The 24,549-nt window shown below is 47.6% G+C and overlaps 2 protein-coding genes across 4 annotated transcripts in view; one reads left to right on the forward strand and one right to left on the reverse strand.

The window, feature by feature from the left end:
• The window catches only part of LOC123776728 (uncharacterized), a 45,940-nt gene that overhangs the window by 4,302 nt on the left and 17,089 nt on the right, over positions 1 to 24,549 (forward strand). The gene's annotated exons all lie outside the window — the stretch shown is intronic.
• On the reverse strand, positions 8,271 to 14,472 carry LOC123776754 (uncharacterized). Its single transcript, XM_087853285.1, has 3 exons — positions 13,836 to 14,472; positions 11,939 to 12,065; positions 8,271 to 10,692 (listed from the first exon to the last, which is right to left on the reverse strand). Exons 1-3 carry the CDS (start codon positions 13,917 to 13,919, stop codon positions 9,083 to 9,085), a joined length of 1,821 nt encoding a protein of 606 aa, XP_087709411.1. The 5' UTR covers positions 13,920 to 14,472; the 3' UTR covers positions 8,271 to 9,082.

Here is a 24,549-nt window from a genome sequence, read left to right on the forward strand (position 1 = left end):
TGGCACACCGTTTTGATGTCTGGGCCCTTGCAAGATGAAGGGTTGGAGATGGTCTTAAGGATCTTTATATGTCCCAGAGCTGTACTCCTAACCAATGCTTTATGCATTCCTGTCATGCTTAGTGGGCCGGATACTTTTGGTTATCACCATGTGGTCAGGAACTCCAGGACTGTGAGAAAGCCCATAGTCCTGTTTGTTAAGTGGCTTTATTGAAGTGTAATTTACATATTATAAAATACACCCATTATAAGTGCATAATTAATGACTTTTAGTAAATTTATGGAGTTGTACAACATTATCTTACCCCATTCCTATTGCCTCAGAATATTCCTTTGGACACTTTTATAGCCAAAACCCACTCCCATCCCTGGCGTCTGGCAACCACTAATCTATGTTATGTCTCTATACTTTTGGCTTTTCTGGGTATTTCGTATCAATGGAATCATATAATATGTGGCTCTTGTGTCTTATCACTTAGAATAATGTTCTTGAGGTTATTTGTGTTATTTGTATATATCAGTATTTTATTCCATTTTATTGCTGAATAATATTCCTTTGTATGGATATACTGCAGTTTATTTATCCGTCATTAATTGGTAGATTTTGAATTGTTTCCAGTTCTTGGCTATTATAAATAATGCTAGTAGGCACATTTGCTTACAAATCTTCGTGTAGACATAGGTTTTCGTTTTGCTTCAGTAGATTCTGTGGGAGCCAACGGCAGGCTGCCCCAAGATGGGCTGTTTTGGCATTAAGATTATTTTGACTTAAAAGTAACCGATTTTGATTACTTCAAAGTAATGAAAAGTACCTGGGTGGCTCAGTCAGTTAAGGCATCTGACTCTTAGCTCAGGTCTTTTTTTTTTTTTTTTAAGATTTTATTTATTTATGTGACAGAGAGACAGCCAGCGAGAGAGGGAACACAGCAGGGGGAGTGGGAGAGGAAGAAGCAGGCTCATAGCGGAGTAGCCCGATGTGGGACTCGATCCCGGTACGCCGGGATCACGCCCTGAGCCGAAGGCAGCCGCTTTAACGACTGCGCTACCCAGGCGCCCCTTAGCTCAGGTCTTGAGGCAGTTGCGTTCTGCACTATGTATAGAGCCTACTTTAAAAATAATAATAATAATAATAATAATAATCAAAACCCTGGGTGGTTCAGTCGGTTGAGTGGTTGAGTGTCTGCCTTAGGCCCAGGTCATGGCCCCGGGGTCCTGGGATCGAGCCCCGATTCAGGGTCCCTGCTCAGCGGGGAGCCTCCTTCTCCCTCCCCTCCCTGCTCCTGTTCACTCTCAAATAAATAAATAAAATCTTCCAAAAAAAACCAAAAACAACCAGCAGATGCTGGAAAAGCTCTCTGCCTTTCCCCGCAACTGCCTAATTTACATTGGAAAGGAGAGCCTGTAATAGGAATAGAGCTATTAACAGAGACGCCCCTTTACTTAAGGAATTTATCTGCACAATAGAGCAACCTTGTGTTTCCAAGCCTCTCCTTTCACCTTCTTGCTGGTGGGCTTTCTCCTCTTCGTATCCTTGTCCTCTACCCATAGCTCCTGTAAGCTTCATGTTGCCTCACCGTCTTTGGAATTTCATGTCTGTTGATTCCCGTATGTATACGCATTAAATTTGATTTTCTCCTGTTAATCTGTATCATGTCAATTTGATTCTAACTCCAGTTAGAAGGACCATAGGGCAGAGTAAGGGCTTCCTGCCTGACAAATCCTAGGAGTGGAAGTGCTGAGTCATATGTTAAATTCCTGTTTCTCCCTTTACTGCCAAACTGTTTTCCAAAGTGTCCGTACCATTTTGTATTCCCTCCAGCTCTGTAGGACTGTTCCGTTTTCTCCACCTTCCTGCCAAGACTTGGTGTTGACATCTGTTTTTTCCTAATGAATAATGATGTCAGGGATCTTTTCATGTGCTTTTTAACGATCTGTTTATCTTCTTTGATAAAATCTCTACTCAGATCGTTTGTTCATTTTTACTTGGGTTGTCTTCTGATCATTGAGTTGTACAAATTCTTTGTATATTCTGTATTAAGATTCCATATATATATACAGGTATTTATTTCCTCTTGGTCTGTGGCTTGTTTTAATTTTCTTAATGACATCTTTTGAAGAGCAATATTTTACTTTTTCTTTAATGTAAGCTCTAAGACGAACAGGGGGCTTGAACTCAACCCTGAGATCCAGGAGTCTCTTGCTCTACCAGCTGAGTCAGCCAGGTGCCCCTTGAAGAGCAATATTTTACATTTTGATGAAGTCTATGTAGAGGCTGCTTTTAGGCAAACAGGCCTAAGCAACGGAGTGTAGAAAGAGCCCACAGTGCCCCCCTGGCTTAATACAGACAGGCCCATCAGGCGACCCACCTCAAAATATGGATAGGCCCAGGGGGCCTGGGTGGCTCAGTTGGTTGAGCATCCAGCTCTTGATTTTGGCTCAGGTCATGATCTCAGGGTCGTGGGATTGAACCCTGTGTGGGGGCTCTGCACTCAGGGGGAGTCTGCTCAGGATTCTCTCCCTTTCCCTCACCCTCTGCCCTCCCCTCGCTCACATGTGCACATGTGCTTTCTCTCTCTCTCTCTCTCAAATAAATAAATAAATAAATAAATCTTGAAAAAAAAGGAAAAAAATATCCATAGGCCCTAACTGGCCAAGGGGCTACTTACACTAGGCACAGTTACCAAAAAGGAGAATTCCGTATGTCACCAATCTCCTTATCTTCCCCCTTCAAAAACAGCTCCACCCACCGCGTGGTTACTGACAGCCTCTCCTCCGCTGACCTGCCCGCTGCTCCCTTTTGGTATAACCAGTAAACTTCTATCTCCTTTGTTCTGCCTCAGGTGAAACCTCCCGTACCATCGATTTCCACCTGATCTTTGCCCCATATTTGGGGTTCCCTATTCGATTGAGAGACACCCCATTTAGACACCACAGTCTAATTTATTAGTTTTTCCATTTATATATCGTCTCCTGGTTTCATATCTAAAAAATTATTTCCCTACCCCAAAGTAAACATTTTTCTCCTGTTTTTCATCTATCAGGTTTATAGTTTTAGCTCTAATATTTCCATTTATGATCCATCCCATGGCCACTTTTATGTGTAGTGTTAGGTAGGGGTCTAAATTCATCTTTTTGCATGTAGATATCTAATTTTCCAAGAACTATTTGCTGAAAAGGCCATCTTTCTACATTGTACCTTTATTGAAAATCAGTTGAGTAAAGTTATTTTGGTACTCTCAAGTCTGTTCTCCGGATCTGTATGTCTGTTCTTATGCCAGTGCCACACTGTCTTGATTATTGTAGCTTTATAGAAACTTTTGAAATCAGGTAAGGTAAATCCAACTTTGTTCCTCGTCAAAATTAATTTGGCTGTTGTATGTCTTTTGTGTATCAGTGTGAATTTAGGATCAGTTTGTTAGTTTCTACTGAAAATGTCAGCTGTGATTTTGATAGGGATTGCATGGAATCTGTATATCAATTTAGAGAACACTGTCATCTTAAAGCATTGAATCACCTAAACCATGAACATGGAATATTTCTCACCAGTTTATCTTAGCACTGTGTTAGAGCTTTCAGAGTACTTTCAGAGTATTGCTCTTTTGTTAAACTTATTGCTGCTTCATCCTCTTTCAGGCTACTATGAATCGAATTGCTTCATTAATTTCATTTGATGATTTGTATGGGAAACTGAGCAGCTCTGTTTTGTTGTTTGTTGCATCTGTATATACTGCATATATTTGCATATATACATATATATTTTTAGATGGGGGAGAAGAGGACAGGGGCATAGAAGGAGAGGGAGAGAGAAAATCTCAAACAGACTCCATGCTGGGCGTGGAGCCCCAACGCAGGGCTTGATCCCACGACTCTGAGATTATGACCTGAGCCAAAATCAAGAGTCAGACGCTTAACCAACTAAGCCATGCAGGTGCCCCTACATGTATATTTTCATATATACTTTTTAATGGATTCCTTGGGATTTTCTACACACAGATCATGTCATCTGCAAATAAAGACACTTTAACTTCAGGAACACCTGGGCGGCTCAGTCAGTTAAGCATCTTCCTCGGGCTAAGGTCATGATCCCAGGGTCCTGGGATTGAGTCCCACATTGGGCTCCTTGCTGAGTGGGGAGCCTGCTTCTCCCTCTGCCTGCCACTGCCCCTGCTTGTATACTGTCTCTCTGACAAATAGATAAAATCTTTTTTAAAAAAGGCACTGTAACGTCTTCCTTTCTAGTGTATATCCTTTTTTTCTTTTTAAGATTTTATTTATTTATTTGAGAGAGAAAGAGCACAAGTGGGGGACAGGAGGGGTCGAGGGAGAAGGAGAAGCAGACTCCCTGCCGAGCAGGGAGCCCGACATGGGGCTCGATCCCAGGACCCTGAGATCATGACCCGAGCCGAAGACTGATGCTTAACCAGCGGAGCCACGCAGGCGCCCCTCCAATGTATATCCTAATTTGCGTTTCTATCCCATGCCCTCCTGGGAGAGGCTGAAAGATTCTATGCTCTCCATCTTTTAACTCAGATACCAAGAGCTCACCTGGGGAAGGGAGAAATGGGCCTAAAGACCTTACAGTGATGCAGAAGATGCTGCTGATGTCTTGTTCTGGAGGAGGTTTCATAGCACACCCCCTACAACGACAGGAAGCTCTTTTCCTGGGTTAAAAAGACATGCCCTCTAGACACGAGATCCTGCTAGGCAGGTTACCTCCTGTGTTCATATAAGAACGAGGTGGGCATATTAAGTGATAATCACTGGGTATGAGGAAATAGGGAGTGGAGACCGGCAACCTGGAGTGACTGTGCTGTCTGCGGGGAGCCATGACTGCTTTGATGACTGAGTCTGTGTAGGGTGATAGTGTCCAGAGTTTCTCAGGACCTGCAGACCTTCATATCTGCCACAGCCATACAGATCATCAATTAAATACAGGGAAAACTGAATCACAGAGACTTTGTAGCTTGTCCAAGAGCACACAGGTCATTAGTAGCTGGTACATAAACGTACAGCGTGTAGCTCCAGAGTCTGTGCTCTTACCCACCTCACTATCTCTAGAACACCTGTAGGAGTGTTGTGAACTTTAAATAAAAGAACACATTTTAGGGGCCCCTGGTGCGCTCTGTAGAGCATGTGACTCTTGATCTCGAGGTTTTAAGTTTGAACTCCAGGTTCGGTGTGGAGATTACTGAAAAATAAAATCTTTAAAAAAATAATAACATGTTTTACATAGAAGGCATGTGCTTCTTTGCCATTCATATATCTTCTTTCGTGAAGTGAGTATTCAAGTCACTTTTGCCCATTTTTAAAAATTGGGTTGTCTTATTAGGTTGTTTGAATTCTTCATATATTCTAGATTCAGATCCTTTGTCAGAATTTGTTTTGCAGACAGTTTTTGCAGTCTGTGGCTTACATTTTCATTTTGTTGACGTGACTATTGAAGCCTCTTAATCTTTTTTTTTAAGTTTTTATTTATTTAAGTAATCTCTACACCCAACGTGGGGCTTGAACTCACAACCCTGAAATCAAGAGTTGTGTGCTTTTCCAACTAAGTCAGCCAGGTGCCCCCTGACATGACTATTGAAAAGCAAAAATTAAAAATTTTGATCAAGTCCAGTTGATTTATTATTTTTTTCTTGTCATGCTTTTTGTTATAGTTAAGAAATCCACCCAATCCAGGGTCACTGTGCTTTATTCTGGAAGTTTTATTGTTACAAGTTTTATGCTTATGTCTATGATGAATTTTGAGTTAACTTTTGCATGACTTGAGGTGAGCCTAGAGGTTTGTTGTTACATGTGGCTACTCAGTTGTTCCAGCACTATTGGTTGAGAAGTTTATCTTTTTCGCTGTTGAATTGCCTTGGCCTATTTTGGTACATGGAACCCAAAAGTCCACTTGGCATCTGGCTTCAGGCATTAAGTGGATCTGGGGCTCAAATGATCAGGAAGGGCTGCTTCTGACCATCATCAACACTGCCTTCCTCTGTGGCTGGTTCACAGGACAGTCTTCCTGTAGAGTCAAGATGAACATTAGATGCTCAGAGCCACAAGGGCTTTGTTTTAGATGTTCCAGCATATGCACATGCACAGCCACACACACACACACACACACACACACACACACACACACACACACACAGCAGGCCAGCTGCCTTCAACGGAGCCCTGATGGGGAGAGCAGAAGTCAGGTTCACGTCAGGACCATTTCACCAAATTGGGACTCTTTGCTAAAAGACTTCATTTTACAAGGTCTGCACATAGGTGACCATTCAGGATAAAAGGGATTGAGTTCTGATGACGTCTGCCCTACTTTGCTTGCACGCCTGAGCTCCACGTGGATCAGCTGGACTTTTTAACTCTAATCCCAAGCTGCCCTTCCGTGTTGGTACGAGGCAGTTGTTACACCCAGGAGGGAGAGCCTGAGCAGGCCAAGGATCCCTGAATACATCGTCAAGCTGGGAGGACTTGAGCTTCACGAAATAAATTGGTACTGTGGAGAGACCAAACACTCAGAACCAACAGGCCTTTGTTTGCTATGTTCTGGCACCACCAGGGAAATACTGAGGTTCTAATAAGTTGGCCGGTGTGTGCAGATCCCTGGTGAGTAGAGAAGGCAGATAAAAGACTTCATTCATGCACTGGGAGCAGTGTTTTAAGGTCTGACCATAGCTGGTCACATGGGTACAAGGAGTTGAGCTCTTGATGATCCATGATCCCTTTTCTTGGAAGCCTGATATCCCAAGGTTCCAATGGGACTTTGGTTCTGACTCCAAGCCTCCCACCTTAATGGAAGGCAGTTATAATCCCCAGAAGGTCCGGGGGATGCCATGATACCTTGGGATGCGGCGAGCACTTAGGCAGACCTGCCACATGCTTGGCTGACCGCAAGCCTGGGTCATGCCATCCCTCACATGGTCAGCTTCAGGGAACTGGGGGTCCTGAGTGGAATAGCAACAGCAGTGCCACCTCCCCTGCCACATGCTGTGCGGTTAACACTGTGCCCAAAGCCTTCGTGTCTGGGGAACCCTGGGCACCTGACAGCCTGGTTTGCTTATTTTCTGACAGTTGCAAGTGTTGGACCAGGAACACATGTGTAGCCCATATATATAGGTAGCATATATACCTATAAACTTTGTATAGAAGTTTTCAACATTTATAAAATCAAAAGGCTTCACATAAACATATGGATCTCTCACTCTTGGAAAACCAGGAAATGGGGGCAACCATATGTTGATTACATCATCTCTGATCCCTGTACCCAGGGATAGCCTTGCCTCAGTGGCAGCAAAAAACAGCAGGTGATGAAGGCCATGGACACCACACTGACCTGGAATATTGGCTGAGCTACAGAAGTCCTGGACTACAGTCCCAGGGTTCCTGCCTGTGCATTGATGGCCTTGAAGTGACCAGCACAGGGAAACTACGAGAGTCCACACCACCATTAGATTATTCACTCTAGCAGTGAGCAGCATACTGCTGGTTATGCCCATTGTAAAGGGTCATTGTACCCGTCGTGCTGGAGGACAAGATGAGAGTATGCGGGACTTTCTAAGAGCTGCAGAACTGAGTCTCTCCTATGGCCAAAGTCAGTGTCAGCAGACTTGGCAAATGCTCTATATCAGGTTTTGTTTTGTTTTGTTTTCTAGTTTTTTGTTTCAAAGACTATTGTCTATTCATTTTTTGTGGTATAAATTCTACCATGGCTGATTGAAAGCCATCCATGTGATTGTTACTGAATATAGAATTGAGCACAATTCTTGTGAGTGGGTATGATGTGGCTCAAGCATAGCATCTCCTCTGTTTGCCAGTCTCCCTGACTCCCTCACCGCAAAACCAGTGTTTCTGTACCCACTTATGGTTCTACCTGGCCCTTGCAGATCTTACATCCAGTGGTAACCTGCCTATTGATTTTGGACATCAGGGGCCTTACTCATGGACAAGTCCCAGGAGACACTGGCCCCTCAACTCTACTGGGGAACGTGGGACATTCCCAGGAACAAAGAACCCAACCCAGGAAGGACTAGAGATTGCCATATGGACCCAATGTCCAAAGCTCTGGGCCTATCAGGTTGTCGTGGCATCCAGAACACAAGATTTAACCCAGAGACTTTCAGCCTGTCCCAGAAGACTGTGGGCCTAGACTGCAAGCTCTTCTGTTCCATCCTGCTGTTGAAGTTGAGGTCTCCGACTGAGGCCTTTCTCCCTCTTTGTCCTGTTAGAGCCCAATTCTGTTCTCCATCTCCCCCCGCAAACAATGAATGGAGATTAAAGATGGGTTCAACAGTAAGGCCTTTATTATCACACACTCTGTAGACAGAAGGGTTGGGTGATTTGGAGACTGGACAAATCCATTGCAGGCACCATCTGTAGACAGCAATACCCACAGGGGCGCATGGGTGGCTCAGTTGTTAAGCGTCTGCCTTCAGCTCAGGTCATGATCCCAGGGTCCTGGGATCAAGCCCCGCATTGGGCTCCCCGGGAGCCTGCTTCTTTCTCTCCCTCTGCCTGCTGCTCCCCCTCCCCTACTTGTGCTTGCTCTCTCTGTCAAATAAATAAATAAAATCTTAAGAACAAAGCGAAACAAAAAAACCAAAACCCACAAAAGAGGGAAACTACTTCTGCAAGTCCCCAGACTCCAGTCAGATCCTCCTGGAGAGAAAGAGGTCAGGGCTATGCCTGAACCACTGGGGACAGGGCAGAGATGGTAAATGAGGCCACGCCAAAGAGCTCCCATCACTCATGTCTCCTTCCAGGGAATGAGAGAGCACAAAATCAGCCTTCCCTGAGTATGCTGAGATGACAGGCTGTGGGGGGACCTACCAGCTAGTAGAAGTGAGATGGCATCTGGCAGTGACAGAATCTGGCAAAGCATCTGGACAGATTAGAAAGTGTGATGTAGCTCCTGAAAGCTTCCCAGGTATCTGGCAATCTCCTGGTAGGGGTGTTAGGATATTTTTCAACTTTTGGCTTATGGCTTCTTCACAAAGGTTCCTTTCACAGAAGTTTTCTCAGGAGTGAACTCTTTTAAGGTGAACAAGGAAAGTGCCCCAGTTAGTTAGTGGTTTTCCACATTTGCCACACTCCTAAGGCCTTTCTTTGGTATGACCCTTCCGGTGCTGAGTGAGGCTGGCGCTCTGGCTGAAGGCTTTCCTATGTCCACTGCGCTCAGATGGCTCTTTTCCAGTATGACCTTTCTGGTGCTTAGAGAGGTTTGAGCTGTAGCGGAAAGCTTTTCCACACTTGTTACACTCATAAGGCTTTTCTCCAGTGTGAACTCTCTGGTGCTGACTGAGGATGGAGCTTTCACTGAAGGCTTTCCCACACTGTCTGCACTCATAAGGCCTTATTCCAGTGTGAACTTTCCGGTGTTTAACAAGGTTCGAGCTATAGCTGAAGGCTTTTCCACATTCACTGCACTCATAAGGCCTTTCTCTGGTGTGAACCTTCTGGTGCTGAATAAGCGCAGAGCTTTGACTAAAGGCTTTTCCACATTCTGAGCACTCATAAGGCTTTTCTCCAGTATGAATTCGCTGATGTGGAACAAGGTTGGAGGGGCAACTGAAGGCTTTCCCACACTGGTTGCACTTATAAGGCCTTTCTCCTGTATGACTCCTTTGATGCAGAGTAAGTTTGGAGGTTTGCCGGAAGGCTTTTCCACATTCGCTGCACGCAAAAGGCCTTTCTGTGTTGTGAACTTTCTGATGCCGAACAAGATGAGAGCTGTTAATGAAGGCTTTCCCACATTCGTTGCACTCATAAGGCCTTTCCCCAGTGTGTATTTTCTGGTGTTCGGCAAAATTGGCGACACAGCTGAAGACTCTCCGGCACCGTCTGCACTCGTAAGGCCTTTCTGTGTTGTGAACTTTCTGATGCCGAACAACATGGAAGCTGCGAGTGAAGGCCTTCCCACACTGGCCACACTCAAAAGGCCGTTCTCCAGTGTGAACTCTCTGGTGCTGAACAAGTGAGTGTTTCCGGGTGAAGGCTTTCCCACATTCACTGCAACTGTGATGCATTTTTCCAGAATGAACTTTCTGATGTGTCCTCAGTTTAAAAAGGTGGCTGAAGGCCTTCCCACATTCCTGACACACATGGGATGTTTCCCCAGTGTGATTTTTTTGGTGTTGAACAACGGTGGAGTTCTCTTTAGGGACATTTGCCCCTGTTGGGCATTGGAAGGGTCTCTCTCTGGAGTGAGCTAGCAGGTGGTCCAGGAGCATGAAGGCCTTTAGAAAGGCTTTCCCACAGTCGCTGCACTTGAAGGGCTTCTGTGTGGCGTGGACTCTGTGCTGCTGGAGGCCGGAGTGGGGCTGGAAGGCCTCCTTGTGCTTGGTGCCCCTGTGTGGCTTCCCCATGCTGTGGGTGGCCTGATGCTGCAGGAGGTCGTGGCTGTCCAGCACATCCTCAGCATGTTCAATGCTTGTGGAGAGTTCACTGTGCTCCTGCTGGTGCTGGTGAGCGTTTGTACCGAGCCGGAGGCCTCTTCCACATGCCTCACACTCGTATGGTTTCTGCCTAAGGTGTATTCCCTGATGCTTAGCCAGGTGTAGTATGTCTTTCAGAACCAGGCCACACATGTCACAGGTGTCGGCCTTCTGGGTGGAAGGACATACCTTAGGGGTCCTTAAATGGAGCGCTCCTTCTACAGAAACACTCTGTTCAAGAGGGGCTTCCTCCACTGCACACCAACAACCTGAAAGCAGAGAAATACTGGTGAAGTGTATATAGGCTTTGCTGGGAGGGGGCAGCCCCTTCACAGATGTGGATCTGACAAATTTAGGAGTGAATCTGTAGGATCAAGTCAGGGTGAGGTAGAGCTTGTGGTGCAATACTCGTCCCAGGAAAGCCACCAAAGGTGAAGATTCAACACGTAAGAACACAAGTGTAGGGTTCCGGCTGGGAAGAGAGGCAGGAACTGCAACACTTCAGCTTTCAGCAGGACCCAAAACAGGCAAGCCCCAGATCTCTGATAGGAGCAGGGGACACAGCGGTGTGTGCTTGAGCCCAGGAAAATCCAGCTGCAGCCTGGCATCTGGTGCTTAAAGCCTATATGAGGATATGTGTGCATCCCCTAATACACTGACTGTGGGCTAATGTGGGACATCCCCTGTAAAGGGAGGGGTAGAGGCAATGAAGAAGACACAGAGATCAGAGCAGTGTCCAGGGACAAACGAGAAATGGCAAGAATGTGGTGTCTAGAATGAGGAAGGAAATTGGAGTAAGGTACGGCTACTGGCCCCAGCAGCAAACACTAGTGGATACAGGGCACATGCCCAGTACAGTGATAACCCAGCCCCAGTGTCACCTCTGTTCCAGCTCCCACTCATGAGAGCCAGACCCCCTCCCATCCTCTTGTGCAGTATATGGAGATATGTCCACCCTCTCAGGCTCCCAGGGTTCTTTGTCCTGTTCCAGGTGAGCAACCGCACAGGGCCTGAAAGTTTTAAGTTCTAGGAACAAGACAGGGTGGGTGAGTGGCTGGCCCAGCCAAGGGCAGCCTACCCTGTGGCAGACCAGAGGGAGCTCACTGGGAAGCAAACTCAGTGTTACAAAATAAGTCTCCGAGGAGCATCTCACAGGAAGGGCCCAGTGGCCGCCACGAGTAATGACCAGGTCAGTGTCAACAGTCTGTGACATCGCCAGGCTCCTGGAAATGTCTGATATAAAAAGGGGAAGAACCTGGGCATGAAGGTGCCACTGATCTAGACGAACTCAGGCAGCCAGACTGAGACCCCGAGTCCTGAGCCCTTCCCCAGAAAGGGAAGAAGATATTGGGGCTCCTCAGGGAACGAAGCAGGCTGTGCCTGTGCCCCAGCTCTGCGCACACAGCTCAGAGGAGGAAGCAATACCCATGCTCAGCTCTAGGAAGACAGAGCTGTTCCTGGAGAAGAGGAAGGACAGAGAACAGAACAGGAAGCTGGGGGGTGGGAGGGCCTTACCCAGTGAGGCCATAAGCGCCAGGTTCTCCAGCATCACATTATGGTACAGGTGCCTCTGAGTCTCATCAAGGAGCTCCCACTCCTCGCGGGAGAAGTACACGGCCACGTCCTCAAAGGTCCCCCAGTCCTGTCACGATGAGGACAGCTAAGTCAGCCACACCAAAGGGCAGCAAAAAAAAAAAAAAAAATACACAGATGAACCCATCCAGACCTAGGCCCGTGACTCTACTTGCTGACACCTTTCTGGTGGATAGTCTCTGACCCTCAGGTCACCCCTGCCAACACACTCCTAGGTCACCCTTCTCCCTAAGCTCCAATGCTGTGGGTGCCATTGTCTCCTTGTGTCCCACTGATCACTGTGTCCTCCTTCACACAGCAGGGAGGTGGGCAGATAGTTGCCACAAGCTCTGGGCCTCGTTGTGGGGCCTCACTGCCTCCTAGCAGGCAAATCCCCTGGCTTCCCAGATCCTGCCTCCCAGAGCAACCAAATTTGGGCTCATCTCACATAGGTCCCCAGTACCAGGACTCCATCAATTCATACTCCCTGTGCATGTGCACATCCATCTTTGTACCACACATCTTCAGACCCCAGCACCATCACATGGTCTGTTCTTCCTCCCAGCAGTCCTACATACCACTGTGCAAATGGTGTCCAGAATGTGGCTGACTTGGTGAGGTCAGCCAGGATCCCATCCTGACCCAGATTTCCAAAAGTCCCAACTTTCAGAGGTGGCACCCAGCCTTCTTTCAGTTTCTCTAACTGGTCCTATTCCTACCTTTAACCCTTAGCCATCCAGACTAGGCCACAAAGACTTCTGGGACCTCCAAGTCTCTCTGCTTTCACTCATGCTGTCCCCTCACCAGTCTCAGTATTCTTCTTTCCTCCTGATGCACATTCAAAGCCCAGCCCCACGACCTCCCACCCCAGGCCTGGGACACTTGCAGCTGACTGCCACTGAGCTAATCTCCCATCCTGACTGAAACCCTCAGGCCCCACAGAGGGTGGCCAAGAAATGTTGGTGAACCCATACAGAGGTGCATAAACGGGAGCCACAATTCCACTGTCATGCTACTTGCATCTCTAATATGCCCCAGCCTCTGTCCCGGGGTCTTGGTTACTTTTTGGGCCCTCCTCTCACACACACCTTCTCTCGTGGCTGCTCCTCCCTCCATCCGACTTTGTGACACCCACCAACCCTGCCCAATACCCAGCCCAGCCACCCAGTCCTCAGCTGCCCCTGTAGGACATCCTTCACCATAAGCTAAAGATGCCCCCTCTCAAATCTGAGCCAGAGCTCCACCTCAGCTCATAGGCTGACTACTGCTGACTGGATGTCTCTAAGCTGAATTCCTCAGCATAACGTAGACATTCATGTCCAGCTGCCCATTCAGTACCTCCACCTGGAAGTCTTTAGGACATCTCAGCCTCGACAGGGTCAAAATCTGCCTCCTGATCTTCCCTGAAACGCCCCACCCAGCACCCTATTTCATTTGATGCACTTCAACTCCACCTTCTAGTAACTGAAGCCAAAATCCATGGAGATAGCCCAGGCTCCTCCACTTCTCTGCATATCATAAAATCTGGCTGGCTTAAAATCCAGATCCAACATCCAAACACTTCTCCCAACTCCAGTCACCACTCAGGCCAAGACACCATCACCCACCATATTTACTAAAAGAGCATCCTTACGGGCCTCCCTTTCTGCCCCCTCAACCTCACCCCCTACCCAACCCTACCTCTCTCTTCCACTCTGCAGCCAAAGGGAGCCTGTGAACACCTGAGTCAGATCACCTTTCTCCTCTACTCCAAACCTCCCATGGCTCCCACCACCCTCAGCCCAAGCTCCCCAGGCTGCCATTCCAGGCCTGACTTGTGCCCACCGGACACAAGGGAGACCTGTAGTTCCCTGAATACTCCCAGCTCAGCCTCAGCTCTCAGCATTTGCACATCCCGGTCCCAATGCCTGAAACTGCTTTCCATGTCTTGTCCCACTGGATTCCAGAATTGTGAAACTTCCCACAGAACCTCTGGCCAGGACTCAGGACCTCAGGCTTGGGGTGATCCTAGGGTACCAGCAGCAAAGGAAGAGAAGTGAAGGTGGAGGAAAAGAGTCCAGGGACTCCCCACTCCCCTCTACCGTGGGCCCCGGACCATGTGCATGGGGATCCGGTGAGTGAGGGCGGCGGGCGCCCTCCACTCACTCACCCGCGCCGGGTCCACCAGCGCCGCCGCCGCCGCCGCCATCGGACCCGGGCAGGCCCTGAGTGCTCAGCCGATCCCCACACCTGCACTGGGCCAGGTGCCCGCCCGCCGCCCGTCGCAATGGGGGCCTCAGTCAGAGGGGGCGGAGGAAGAGGACACCCCCGTTACAGGAGATCACGGCTGGCACGAAGCGCGGCAGTTGATCTCATCCTCCTCACTGTCCTCCCCGGCTGGGTCCCAAGGAAGCGCCTGGAAAGCGGCCCCGACCCAGAGCTCAGGCCCCCAAGGACGCTGTATAACGACCTGTCAAGAGCAAAATGAACGTCCACAAGGGAGACGGCGGAAGTCCCGGGAGCCGCAGGAAATAGCCGTTTCGCTGTGTTGTGATTGGCTCACAGGTCGCCGTTATCCTCCTTGGCCTTCTGGTCGATGTAGTTTCTGCCCCGCATTGGCCTGGCGAGGGGCGCCTGCTAGTTCTCCTAGGCAACGCCCAAGTGGCACCGCAAGGGGTACTGGGGAATGGAGCCCGAGATTAAGGATGGCAAAGGTGTGTTTTTAGCTTCCTCTTAAAGGGGCCACTCCAGATTTCCTCCCTCAAGAGAGGCAGGTGACCTGCATTCTGGAGTAGAGGGACTAGCCCTGAGGGGACCCCTGGGGAACAGCTGCACTTGCGCATTTTCCCCCATCAGAAACTCTGGGGTGAGCCTCAACATTCTGTGCCTTGACAATGCCTCTTGGGGATGCTGAGGCTCACCCAGAATCAGCTCTAAATCAAAATCCAGAGATGAAATTTGATCAATAGCTACAACTTTCCTCGTGAGAAGTGGCATGAAAAGTGTTTAGGTACACAGTGCTGTGAAACTGAGTAAACGGGAACCTCACGAAAATGGAGTGAAAATGGAGTGAAAGGGGGAGCTCTCACTTGGAGTCAAGAATTACCAACAGAAGAATCTTCAACAGGAAAAGATGTCCATTGCATCCGCTACAAGAAATGAATGGGCCCTACAGCTGAGCCAATGAGAAACCATTATCACCCTGATCTCTTCTCCAATGGGCTTTCCTTCGAAACAGCCCCTTCTAACTTCCTCCTTTATCTCCATAAAATAACATTCTTCTTTTAGACTTGCCTGCAGTTTTGCTGTAGCTTGCATGTCCAGAATTGTAATTCTCTGCTATTCCCAAATAAACCCATTTTTGCTGGTAAAGGAACTGTTTTATTTTTAAGGTTAACACTACTAAATAAATAAGAGAGCTGTTGTTATTGTTACCATCATCATCATTATCCCAAGGCTCTCACAGCACTGCCAGGGGAGGGCAAATTGGAAACACCTCTCTAGAGAATCATTGTTGACATCTATCAAAATATAAAATGCACTCATCGATCCTTGACTTAGCAAGTAGCCATATAGGCAATGTTCAAATTTTATAAAAGTATATTCTTGTACTGTGGTAGGCAGAATATAATGACCCCAGAGATATCCAGGTCTTAATCTACAGAATGTGTAAATATGTTATATTACATGGCAAGGTGGAATTTAAATGGTAGATGGAATTAAGTTGATAATCATCTGACCTTGAGATGTGGTGATTATTCTGGATTATCTCAGGTGGCAGGTGGGTGGACAATGTAATAGCAAAGGTCCTTAAAAGTGGAACAGGGAGGGGACACCTGGGTGACTCAGCCAGTTAAGCATCTGCCTCTTGGTTTCAGCTCAAGTCATGATCCTGGGGTCATGCGATCGAGCCCTGCAATGAGCTCTGCACTCAGGGTGCAGTCTGCTCAAGATTCTCCCTCTCCCTCCCCTTGTGTCCCTCTACCCTTCTCCCTGCTTGCACGAGTGCACTCTCCCACTCACAAATATATAAATTAAAATATTTAAAAAACAGTGGAACAGGGAGGCAGTGGAGATTGAGAGAGTTAAGATGAAGCATTTTTTTTTAAAAGATTTTATTTATTTATTTGACATAGAGACAGCCAGCGAGAGAGGGAACACAAGCAGGGGGAGTGGGAGAGGAAGAAGCAGGCTCCCAGCGGAGGAGCCTGATGCGGGGCTCGATCCCAGAATGCTGGGATCACGCCCTGAGCCGAAGGCAGACGCTTAATGACTGCGCTACCCAGGCGCCCCAAGATGAAGCATCTTTCTATGCCTGGCCAGAAAACACCAGATCCCTGTAGGCAGGCTCAACACTGTAAAACCTACAGTGAGAATGACAGGGTATAGATCATAGGGAATGGAGAGACCAGAACCCAGCAGGCGGGGTCACTGCCTTAAGGCAGCAATGCCTTTGGACCACAGCAGCACAGAGTGTCACCCCCTGCCCTCCTACTGTGTCCTCAGAAGCACATGTTGCTATTATCACTGAGAACCCTATGCCTCTGACTGCTGGCAGTGACTCATTTCTATTTCCTGCCTCCCCAGCCATACCCCTAGTTTTAAGGTGATGGAATTAACCTGCCCTTTATTGTCACACAGTCCAGAGCAGTCTGAGGTAAGAAAGGCAGTGGTTCTTAAACATTATAGGTGCCATGTGCAGACCTAACCACATCCATGAAGCTGGGCAGGTTTCCCTGAGCTGCCGGTAGACACACTGCAGGTCCCCTTGGCCACAGCAGGTCAGTTCCTGGTCACTACACACTTAGGGCCCCATGGCTTCTCCCTGTCAGAGTAGGGGTCCTGCTGAAGGGTCCTATCTGTCAGGAGGACTTACCTCCATCATCTGCAGGGAAAGGGCATCTCCATGAGTGGGCATTGCAGGCTGGGATCAGAAGAAGCCACCCATGCACTTTCAGCAGCATTTCTTTCCACCCTGATGCTTCCAGTACTGGTGGAGGCTCAAGCTGAACTAGGAGCCTCTCCCCATGTCACCCATGTCATGGCTTCCATCCAGGGTGCTTCCCTGGTGTGTAGGCAGGTGTCTTTGAAAACGTGTGCATGCGTGTCACTGACGTAGGCTTTCCAGCTTTCAGAGCTGCCTGGTGGTCCTAGCCTGTGTCCCCAGTGGTACAGATAAACTCTGCTCAGATAGCACCCCCTCCTCTACTCCATGCCTCATGATGACCTTGGCATGGGTTGGGTGCTTCTTCACAAGTGTGTGTCTGGCACACCTGGAAATAATTCCATGGGCTCCAGGGCAGGGCAAAGAGACTGATATTTGGGTGAGAAGGGAGCCCAGCCAGGCCACAGCACAGGGGTGCCTGCCCAGGGACTCATCCACGGGGTAGGTGCATGCAAAGGAGAGGCAGCTTCTCCCACTAGCCTGTCTGCAAATGGGATTCTCTCAGGCCTCAGTGCTAGTGACAGGAGTGCCAAACTGGGTGGAAAGCTGGTAGCACCAGGGCTCCAAATCCCCAGAGGGGACAAGTGCCCACCCACCTCTAAAATCCTGAATTTCAGGATATGTGAGCCACACAGGGAATGTACTAGTTTCCTATTACTGCTGTAACAAATTGCCATAAACCAACCGAGTGGCTTAAAACAACACAAATTTACTCTTCCAATTCTAGAGGCTGGAAGTGTGAATTACCTGGGCTAAAATCAAGTTGTTACCATAGCTGGTTTCTTCTGAGGCTCTAGGAGAGAATCTGTTGATTACCTTTTCCAGCTCGTTGAGGAAGCATGCATTCCTTGGCTCTTGACTTCCTTCCTCACATCACTCCAACCTCTTGCTTCTGTTGCTGCATCTCCTACTTTCTCTTTTGACTTTCTTTTTCCACAAAAATGTGTTTTTTCACTGACATGTAATTTTCAGATAGCAGAGGAACCTACAACAGTTTTTTCTAAGAGGGAAAGTAATTTCAGAATATAATTATTACTACTCTTTTTTTAAAAATTGTGATTAAATATATATAACATAATATTTGTCATTTTAACCATTTTTAAGTGTAAATCCCATGACATTGATTACATTCGTAATATTGTAAAACCATCACCACTACCTAGTTCCAAGAGTTTTCCATCACCCAAACAGCAACTGTATACCATTAAACAATAACTCCCCATTCCCCCCTGCCCTGGCCCCTGGTAACTTCTAAACTTCTTTCTACCCCTATGAATTTGGCTGTTCTAGTGATTTAACTACTCTTGTCCTTTTGTATCTGGATTATATCACTTAGCATAATGTTTTCAAGGTTCATCCTTGTTATAACACTTACCAGTACTTCATTCTTTGTGATAGGGGAAAATTATCCCCTTGTATGCACATGACCCATTTTGTCAGTTCATCTGCTCATGGACTCTTGGGTTGCTTCCACCTTTTTAGCTATTTTGATTAATGAGCAGTGAACACGGGCATACAAGTATCTCTTTGCATCCCTGTTTTCAAATCTCTGGGTAGGTACCTAGGAGTGAAACTGCTGGGTGATATGGTAATTCTATCTTTAACTTTCTGAGAAAGTGGCAAACTATTTTTCATTCCATTTTACATTCCATCCACCAGCATATGAGGTTCCCATTTTTCCACATTCTAACCATTCTTTTTCTTTTCTTTATGATAGCAATCCTAGTAGGTTTGAAATCGTATCTCATGCTTTGATTTGCATTCCTTTAATGACTAATGAGTTGAGCATCTTTTCATGTGCTTATTGGCCACGTGAATATCTTGTTTAGAGAAATGTCCGTTGAAGTCCTTTGTCCATTTTTTAATTGGGTTGTTTGTCTTTTTGTTATTAAGTTCTTTATGTATTCTGGATAGTAAGCCTTATCAGATATATGATTTGCAAATATTTTCTCCCATTCTGTTTGTTGGTTTTTCACTGTGTTTGTAATGAATACCTTTGATGTACAAACATTTTAAATTTTGACGAAGTCCGATTTATCTTTTTAAAAATTTTTTTTAATTTTTTTAGAGGGGGAGGGACAGAGGGAGAGGGAGAGAGAAAATCTTAAGCAGGCTCTACGCCCAGTGTGGAGCCCGACACAGGGCTCCATCTTACAACCCTGAGATCATGACCTATGCCAAAATCAAGAGTCAGACACTTAATCAACTGAGCCACTCAGTTGCCCCCAATTTACCTATTTTTAAAATTTTGTTACTTAGGCTTTTGGTGTCACAAATCCAAGGTCATTTCAAAGGTCATTGAGATTTATCCTTATGTTTTCTTCTAAGAATTTTATGGTTTTAGGCTTATATTTATGTTGATTCATTTTGAATTAATTTTTGTATATGGTGTGAGTTAGGGGTACAACTTCATTCTTTTGCATGAGGATATCCAGTTGTCTCAGCACCATCTTTTGACATTGAATGGCATTCACACCCTTGTAAAAAATCAATTAGCCATAGTTGTATAGGTTTATTTCTGGACTTTCAGGTCTATTCCACTGGTATATATGTTTTTCCTTATGCCACTACCACACTGTTTCGATTACTACAACTTTGTAGTAAGTTTTGGAATCAGAAAGTGCGAGTGCTCCAACTTTGTTCTTTTTCAGGTTTGTTTTGGCTGTTTGGGGCCCTTTGCAGTTTCATATGAATTTGAGGATCAGCTTTTTCATTTCTGCAAAAGAAGGCTGTTGGAATTTTGATGGGGATTGCATTGAATCTGTAGTTTTGGATAGCACTAACACTTTAACAACATTAAGTCTTCCTGTCCATTAACATGGCATGACTTTCCACTTACGTAGGTATTTTTAATTTCTCTCAATAATGTTTTCTAGTTTTCAGTGTACACGTATTTCACCTCTTTGCTTCAGTGTATTCTTATAGCTATTTTATTCTTTTAGATGCTATTGTAAATATAGGTTTCTTAATTTCCTTTTCAGATTATACATTGCTGGTATATAGGAACACACAGATTTTTATGTGTTGATCCTGCAACTTTGCTAAATTTATTAGCTCCAGTAGCTTTCTTATGTATTCTTTGGGGTTTTCACATCATCTGTGTATGGAGATAGTTTTACTTCCTCCTTTTATTTCTGTTTCTTACCGGATTTCTCTGGCAGGAACTTCCAGTACATCATCAAATAGCAGTGATGAACGTGAGCATCCTTGTCTCATTCCTGATCTTAGTGGGCAAGTAAGCTTTCTATCTTTCACCATTAGGTTAGCTGCAGATTTTTCACAGATGCCCTTTATCATGTTGTAGAAATTTCCTTATATTGCTAGTTCTCTGAGAGTTTTTGTCATGAAAAGGTGTTGGATTTCCTTTGACCTTCTTGCTTTTCTCTTATAAGAATGCTTACGATTCTGGGGCGCCTGGGTGGCACAGCGGTTAAGCGTCTGCCTTCGGCTCAGGGCGTGATCCTGGCGTTGCGGGATCGAGCCCCACATCAGGCTCTTCCGCTATGAGCCTGCTTCTTCCTCTCCCACTCCCCCTGCTTGTGTTCCCTCTTTCGCTGGCTGTCTCTGTCGAATAAATAAATAAAAAAAATAAAATCTTAAAAAAAAAAAAAAAGAATGCTTACGATTCCATTTACAGCCCACCTGAATAGTCCAGGATAATATCCCCATTCTAAGATCCTTAACCTAATCACATCTGTGACATCTTTTTTTTTTTTTTCTGGTAACCTCTCTCTTGCCATATACAGTAACATACTCACAGGTTCAGGGATTTAGGTGTGAGCATCTTGGGAAGGGGGGAGGCATGATTATGCTGACCAAGAAGGAGAAGCTGAATTGAAGGACCTGAAAGCAACAGTGGGAAAGTAGAATGGGTCAGATGTGGTGGCTTGGCTTGAGGAGGGTGGGAGACAACTAATGCTCAGGAGTCATATGAGAGGTAGTCTGGGTCTAGAAGATGGTGGGGGTCCCTGGGTAGCTCAGTTGGTTGAGTATCTGCCTGCAGCTTGGGTCATGATAGAGCCCTGGGTTGGGCTCCCAGCTCAGTGGGGAGCCTGCTTCTGCCTGCCACTCTGCCTACTTGTGTGCACACTCTCTCTCTCTTCCTCTGTCAAATAAATAAATAAAATCTTTTTAAAAAATAGAAGATGGTAGGAATGAGATACAGCTACTGGACTTAGAGGCACTGGTCAAGCACCAGCCTAACCCAGCCCAAAGTCATTCCCAACCCAGCTCACACTCTGTACGGCTGCAGGAAACTGCCATGGTGGAGTCATATCAACCCAGGTGAGCAGCTAGGGCTCCTTGCAGTGTTCCAGCTGGATGACCACATAGGAGTCCAGTAACCCTAATGGAGTTCCACAGCAGGTCACAGGGCGAGCATGACACATGTGACTGGAAATAAAATGGAACCTCACAAGATAAATCATCCAAGAAAAGTTTTGCAAAAATAACATCATAGGTCCAAAAAGCAATGACCATAAAAGCATGGAGCGCTTGGCAAGGAACAGCCTCTGGAAGCTCCTACTGGAGTCAGGGGAGTAAAACCCAGATGCAGAAGGGCCTTGGTCCCAATGGGCTCAATAGGCAGACCCACTGGACAGAGTGAAAGACATTTACCAACAATATCATGGTCAGTAAGTGAAACCTGGTGCCCAGCCCCAAGTCCAAAAACACCCCCACAGGGAACCCAAGAATGTCCTCAGAGTCATATCATGGAACAGGCCTCTCTGGCCTCTCAAGGGCCCCTACGCCTCCTAAGAGAAGCCACAGCAATGTCATCAAAGGTCACCAAGCCCTGCAACAAGCAGGTGGGCAGTTGACTATGGTGTAAGTTATGGGTGTGTGATCCAGGCCTCTAGTGCCTGTCTTAACAGCCACTTCCCTGATACTGCCCCTGGAACCTCTCCCCAATACACTTGATGAATTCCCCCAGGGCTCCACATCTGAGACACACTAGGGCACTGACCCCATGCTGGGCCCCCTATGCTGGCCCTAATAGGTTTCGGACAGTCCTTCTATCACATCCTTGGGCCTTGCCTCATCTGTTCCAATGTTTCCCCCCTCCCCAGGCTTCTTAGAGATCCCTCTGCACATAGCAGCCAGAGGGACTGTGTGCAAAAGGCAACTGGTATCTGCAAATCTATGTGAAGCCAAGCCTCCTTCCAACTGCATCTGTGATAGTTATCCTTAATCTCCATTCTGGGCCCAACTTCACCTAGCTCTCCAGTCCTAACCTCAGTGTCCCTTCTCTCCCTCCAGTGGTTGTCTGTAACCAAGACCCTTAGACCCTACTTCCTAAATCTGGTTCCCAGGCCTTACCCTGGTCCAAGCCCTCAGCCCATCGCTCCTTGGGCACTATCAGCCAGACCTTTTTCAAGAACACCAAATCTCTGAGCCTTGCCCATGTCACCTTTCCATTCAGATGTCTCCAGGCAACTCCTGCTCTTCCTTTGGGACCTGCTCCTCTTTCCCCTTTCCCATTTCTATGGAAGGCAGTTCCATTCTTTCAACTGCTCAGGCTAAAAACATCCTTCTGTACCTCTCATCACTTTCTCACCCCTCTTTGATCCATCAGCAAATCCAGCTGGCTCTGCCCGCGGAAGAGATCCAGAATCTGACTACTTCTCCTACATCTTTTGCCACCACCACCCTAGTCCAGGCTGCCACCATCGCTTGCCTCCATGATTGCAGTTGCCTCCTTCCTCTGTCCACACCCACCTACACCTTCATCTGGTCCCCCATCACTTCTCCATTTGGAAACTAAAGGTATACTGCTCAAATTAGATCAGGTCCCTCCTCTATTCACAGATCTTCTCAGCTCACGGGGCCCTCAGAATAAAGGCCTAGCGTGAAACCTCCCCGGAGCTTTCTGGTCCCACAAGAAGTAAAGTACTTCAAGTTTCCCTAATGCCTTCCTCTCTGGATGGCCTCCAAGCCTTCGCACATGGAGGTCCCTCTGCCTGGAACAACTTCCATGCTTCATTCCAAGGCCGCTAAAAATGGGGTGCGTGCACCCTGGAGGGAAAAAGATGACCCCAGGCCGGACACCCTCAGTTTCGATTTTAGGACACTGGGGCTTGGAATCTCGTCAGGCGGGAGCTTGGGAGACCTTCCCTTACCCATGCCAAGTCCACCAGTGCTGCCTCGGACGGGGACCCGGCGCAATGGACCCAGCCTGGCCTAGGTGCCTGGTCCTTTCTGACAACGCCGCTGACGAGTCTCAGAGGCGCCTTAGGTCAGGCTACTCGCCAGACCCCCAATTCCCGACATTCCTCGCGGTGCCACTTGGTCTTTGGCCTGGTGACACGGAACCGCGGTCCCTGCAGAAGTAGGCTTTACGGTGTGAACTACACTACCCAGAGGACGCTGCGCTACGCAGGGCATATCCGTGCGTACCGCACCGGGCAAGGGCGGAACTTCTGGCATCTCGCGGAGGTTTTCTTTCGACGGGCGGTGCGCCTGTTCAGAGGCCCGGGTACCTGCGTTGCGGCCTCGTTCGGGAAACTATAGGGCTTCCGCTTCCCGGGCTTGAGGTGCTCGAAGTGTGGACGGTGGGGACGGCTCCTTTCTAGACCTTTGCGCCTGCGGGCGGGACCTACGAGCTATCATCCCCACCTCCTCGAGCCTCGGTTTTCTAGGAAAGAGAATGGACGGCCCTGGGCATGTCCGCCAGGACTTCCGCAAGAGCCCGTCGAACGTGGTGACCTTCCCAGAAGAGACACCTTGGGCGTGTTTCCACCATACTGAGCCGGAGACCGAGGCTCGGAGGGGCTGGCTGCCGTTGCCCAGGCTTCACCAGCCGTGGTGGAACTGAGGGCGGAGGAGGTGTTTTTCCAGCGGTCTATTCCTAACGGGTGCGCGCGCGGTATCTCGCTCCTCCGTCCCTAGCGGGTTACCATGGGAACAGTGGCACTACCCGAAGTCTTTGGAGAGTGAGGGGTCCTGCTTACAGAAGCTGGGCAGTACCCCTAACCTCAAGGTCCTGGAGCTCCAACGTTAGTGGATGCGTGAGTGTGCCGTGGGATCCCTGCCGTTTCCATTTCTTTGTCCGGAATCATGGGAGTCACTCTTATTTTGTGCCTTTGTGTCCCAGATGACTGGTCAGTATGCTGCCCCCAAAGGGGGAGGGGCCTGAAAGGGTTTTTCACCTTCGTAGACAGAGACGTGCAAAGGCTTGTTTGTGAGCCTGAGCCGGGAGCCATCCGGGAACCCCAAAATCTTTCTTACATCTTGGGAGGAAAGAGAACCTGGTAGGAGAATTCAGGCTGCAGCTTAGGCTCTCTTTAGGGAGACTGAGCGCTGGCCCTTTATTCTTACTCTGCCATTAACTGGTTTCTTTGGCTGGTGTGTGAACAGACTGAGGGGCAAGGGCAAAAACAGGGTGGCCAGAGAGGAGGTTTCAGCAATAGTCCAGGCACGTAATGATGCCCTAGACCAGGGAGGTAGCCCTGGGTAAGACTTGGAAGATGGTGGTCCCAAGGGGGACGGATTGTGAGAGCATGTGACAGGGAAAGGGAGGTTCAGCGCACTACTGAGGCTCCGCAGTGGGACTGCAGGCCTTGTAGGGATGCTGCTACAGAATAATGGTCCAATCTACTGCAAGTGCAGGGATCAGGATGTGTTAGCCACA

This window comes from Ursus americanus, chromosome 21 (genome assembly GCF_024610735.1).
Source record: "Ursus americanus isolate L20-20 chromosome 21, mUrsAme1.1.p, whole genome shotgun sequence".
Taxonomy (NCBI): Eukaryota; Metazoa; Chordata; class Mammalia; order Carnivora; family Ursidae; genus Ursus; species Ursus americanus.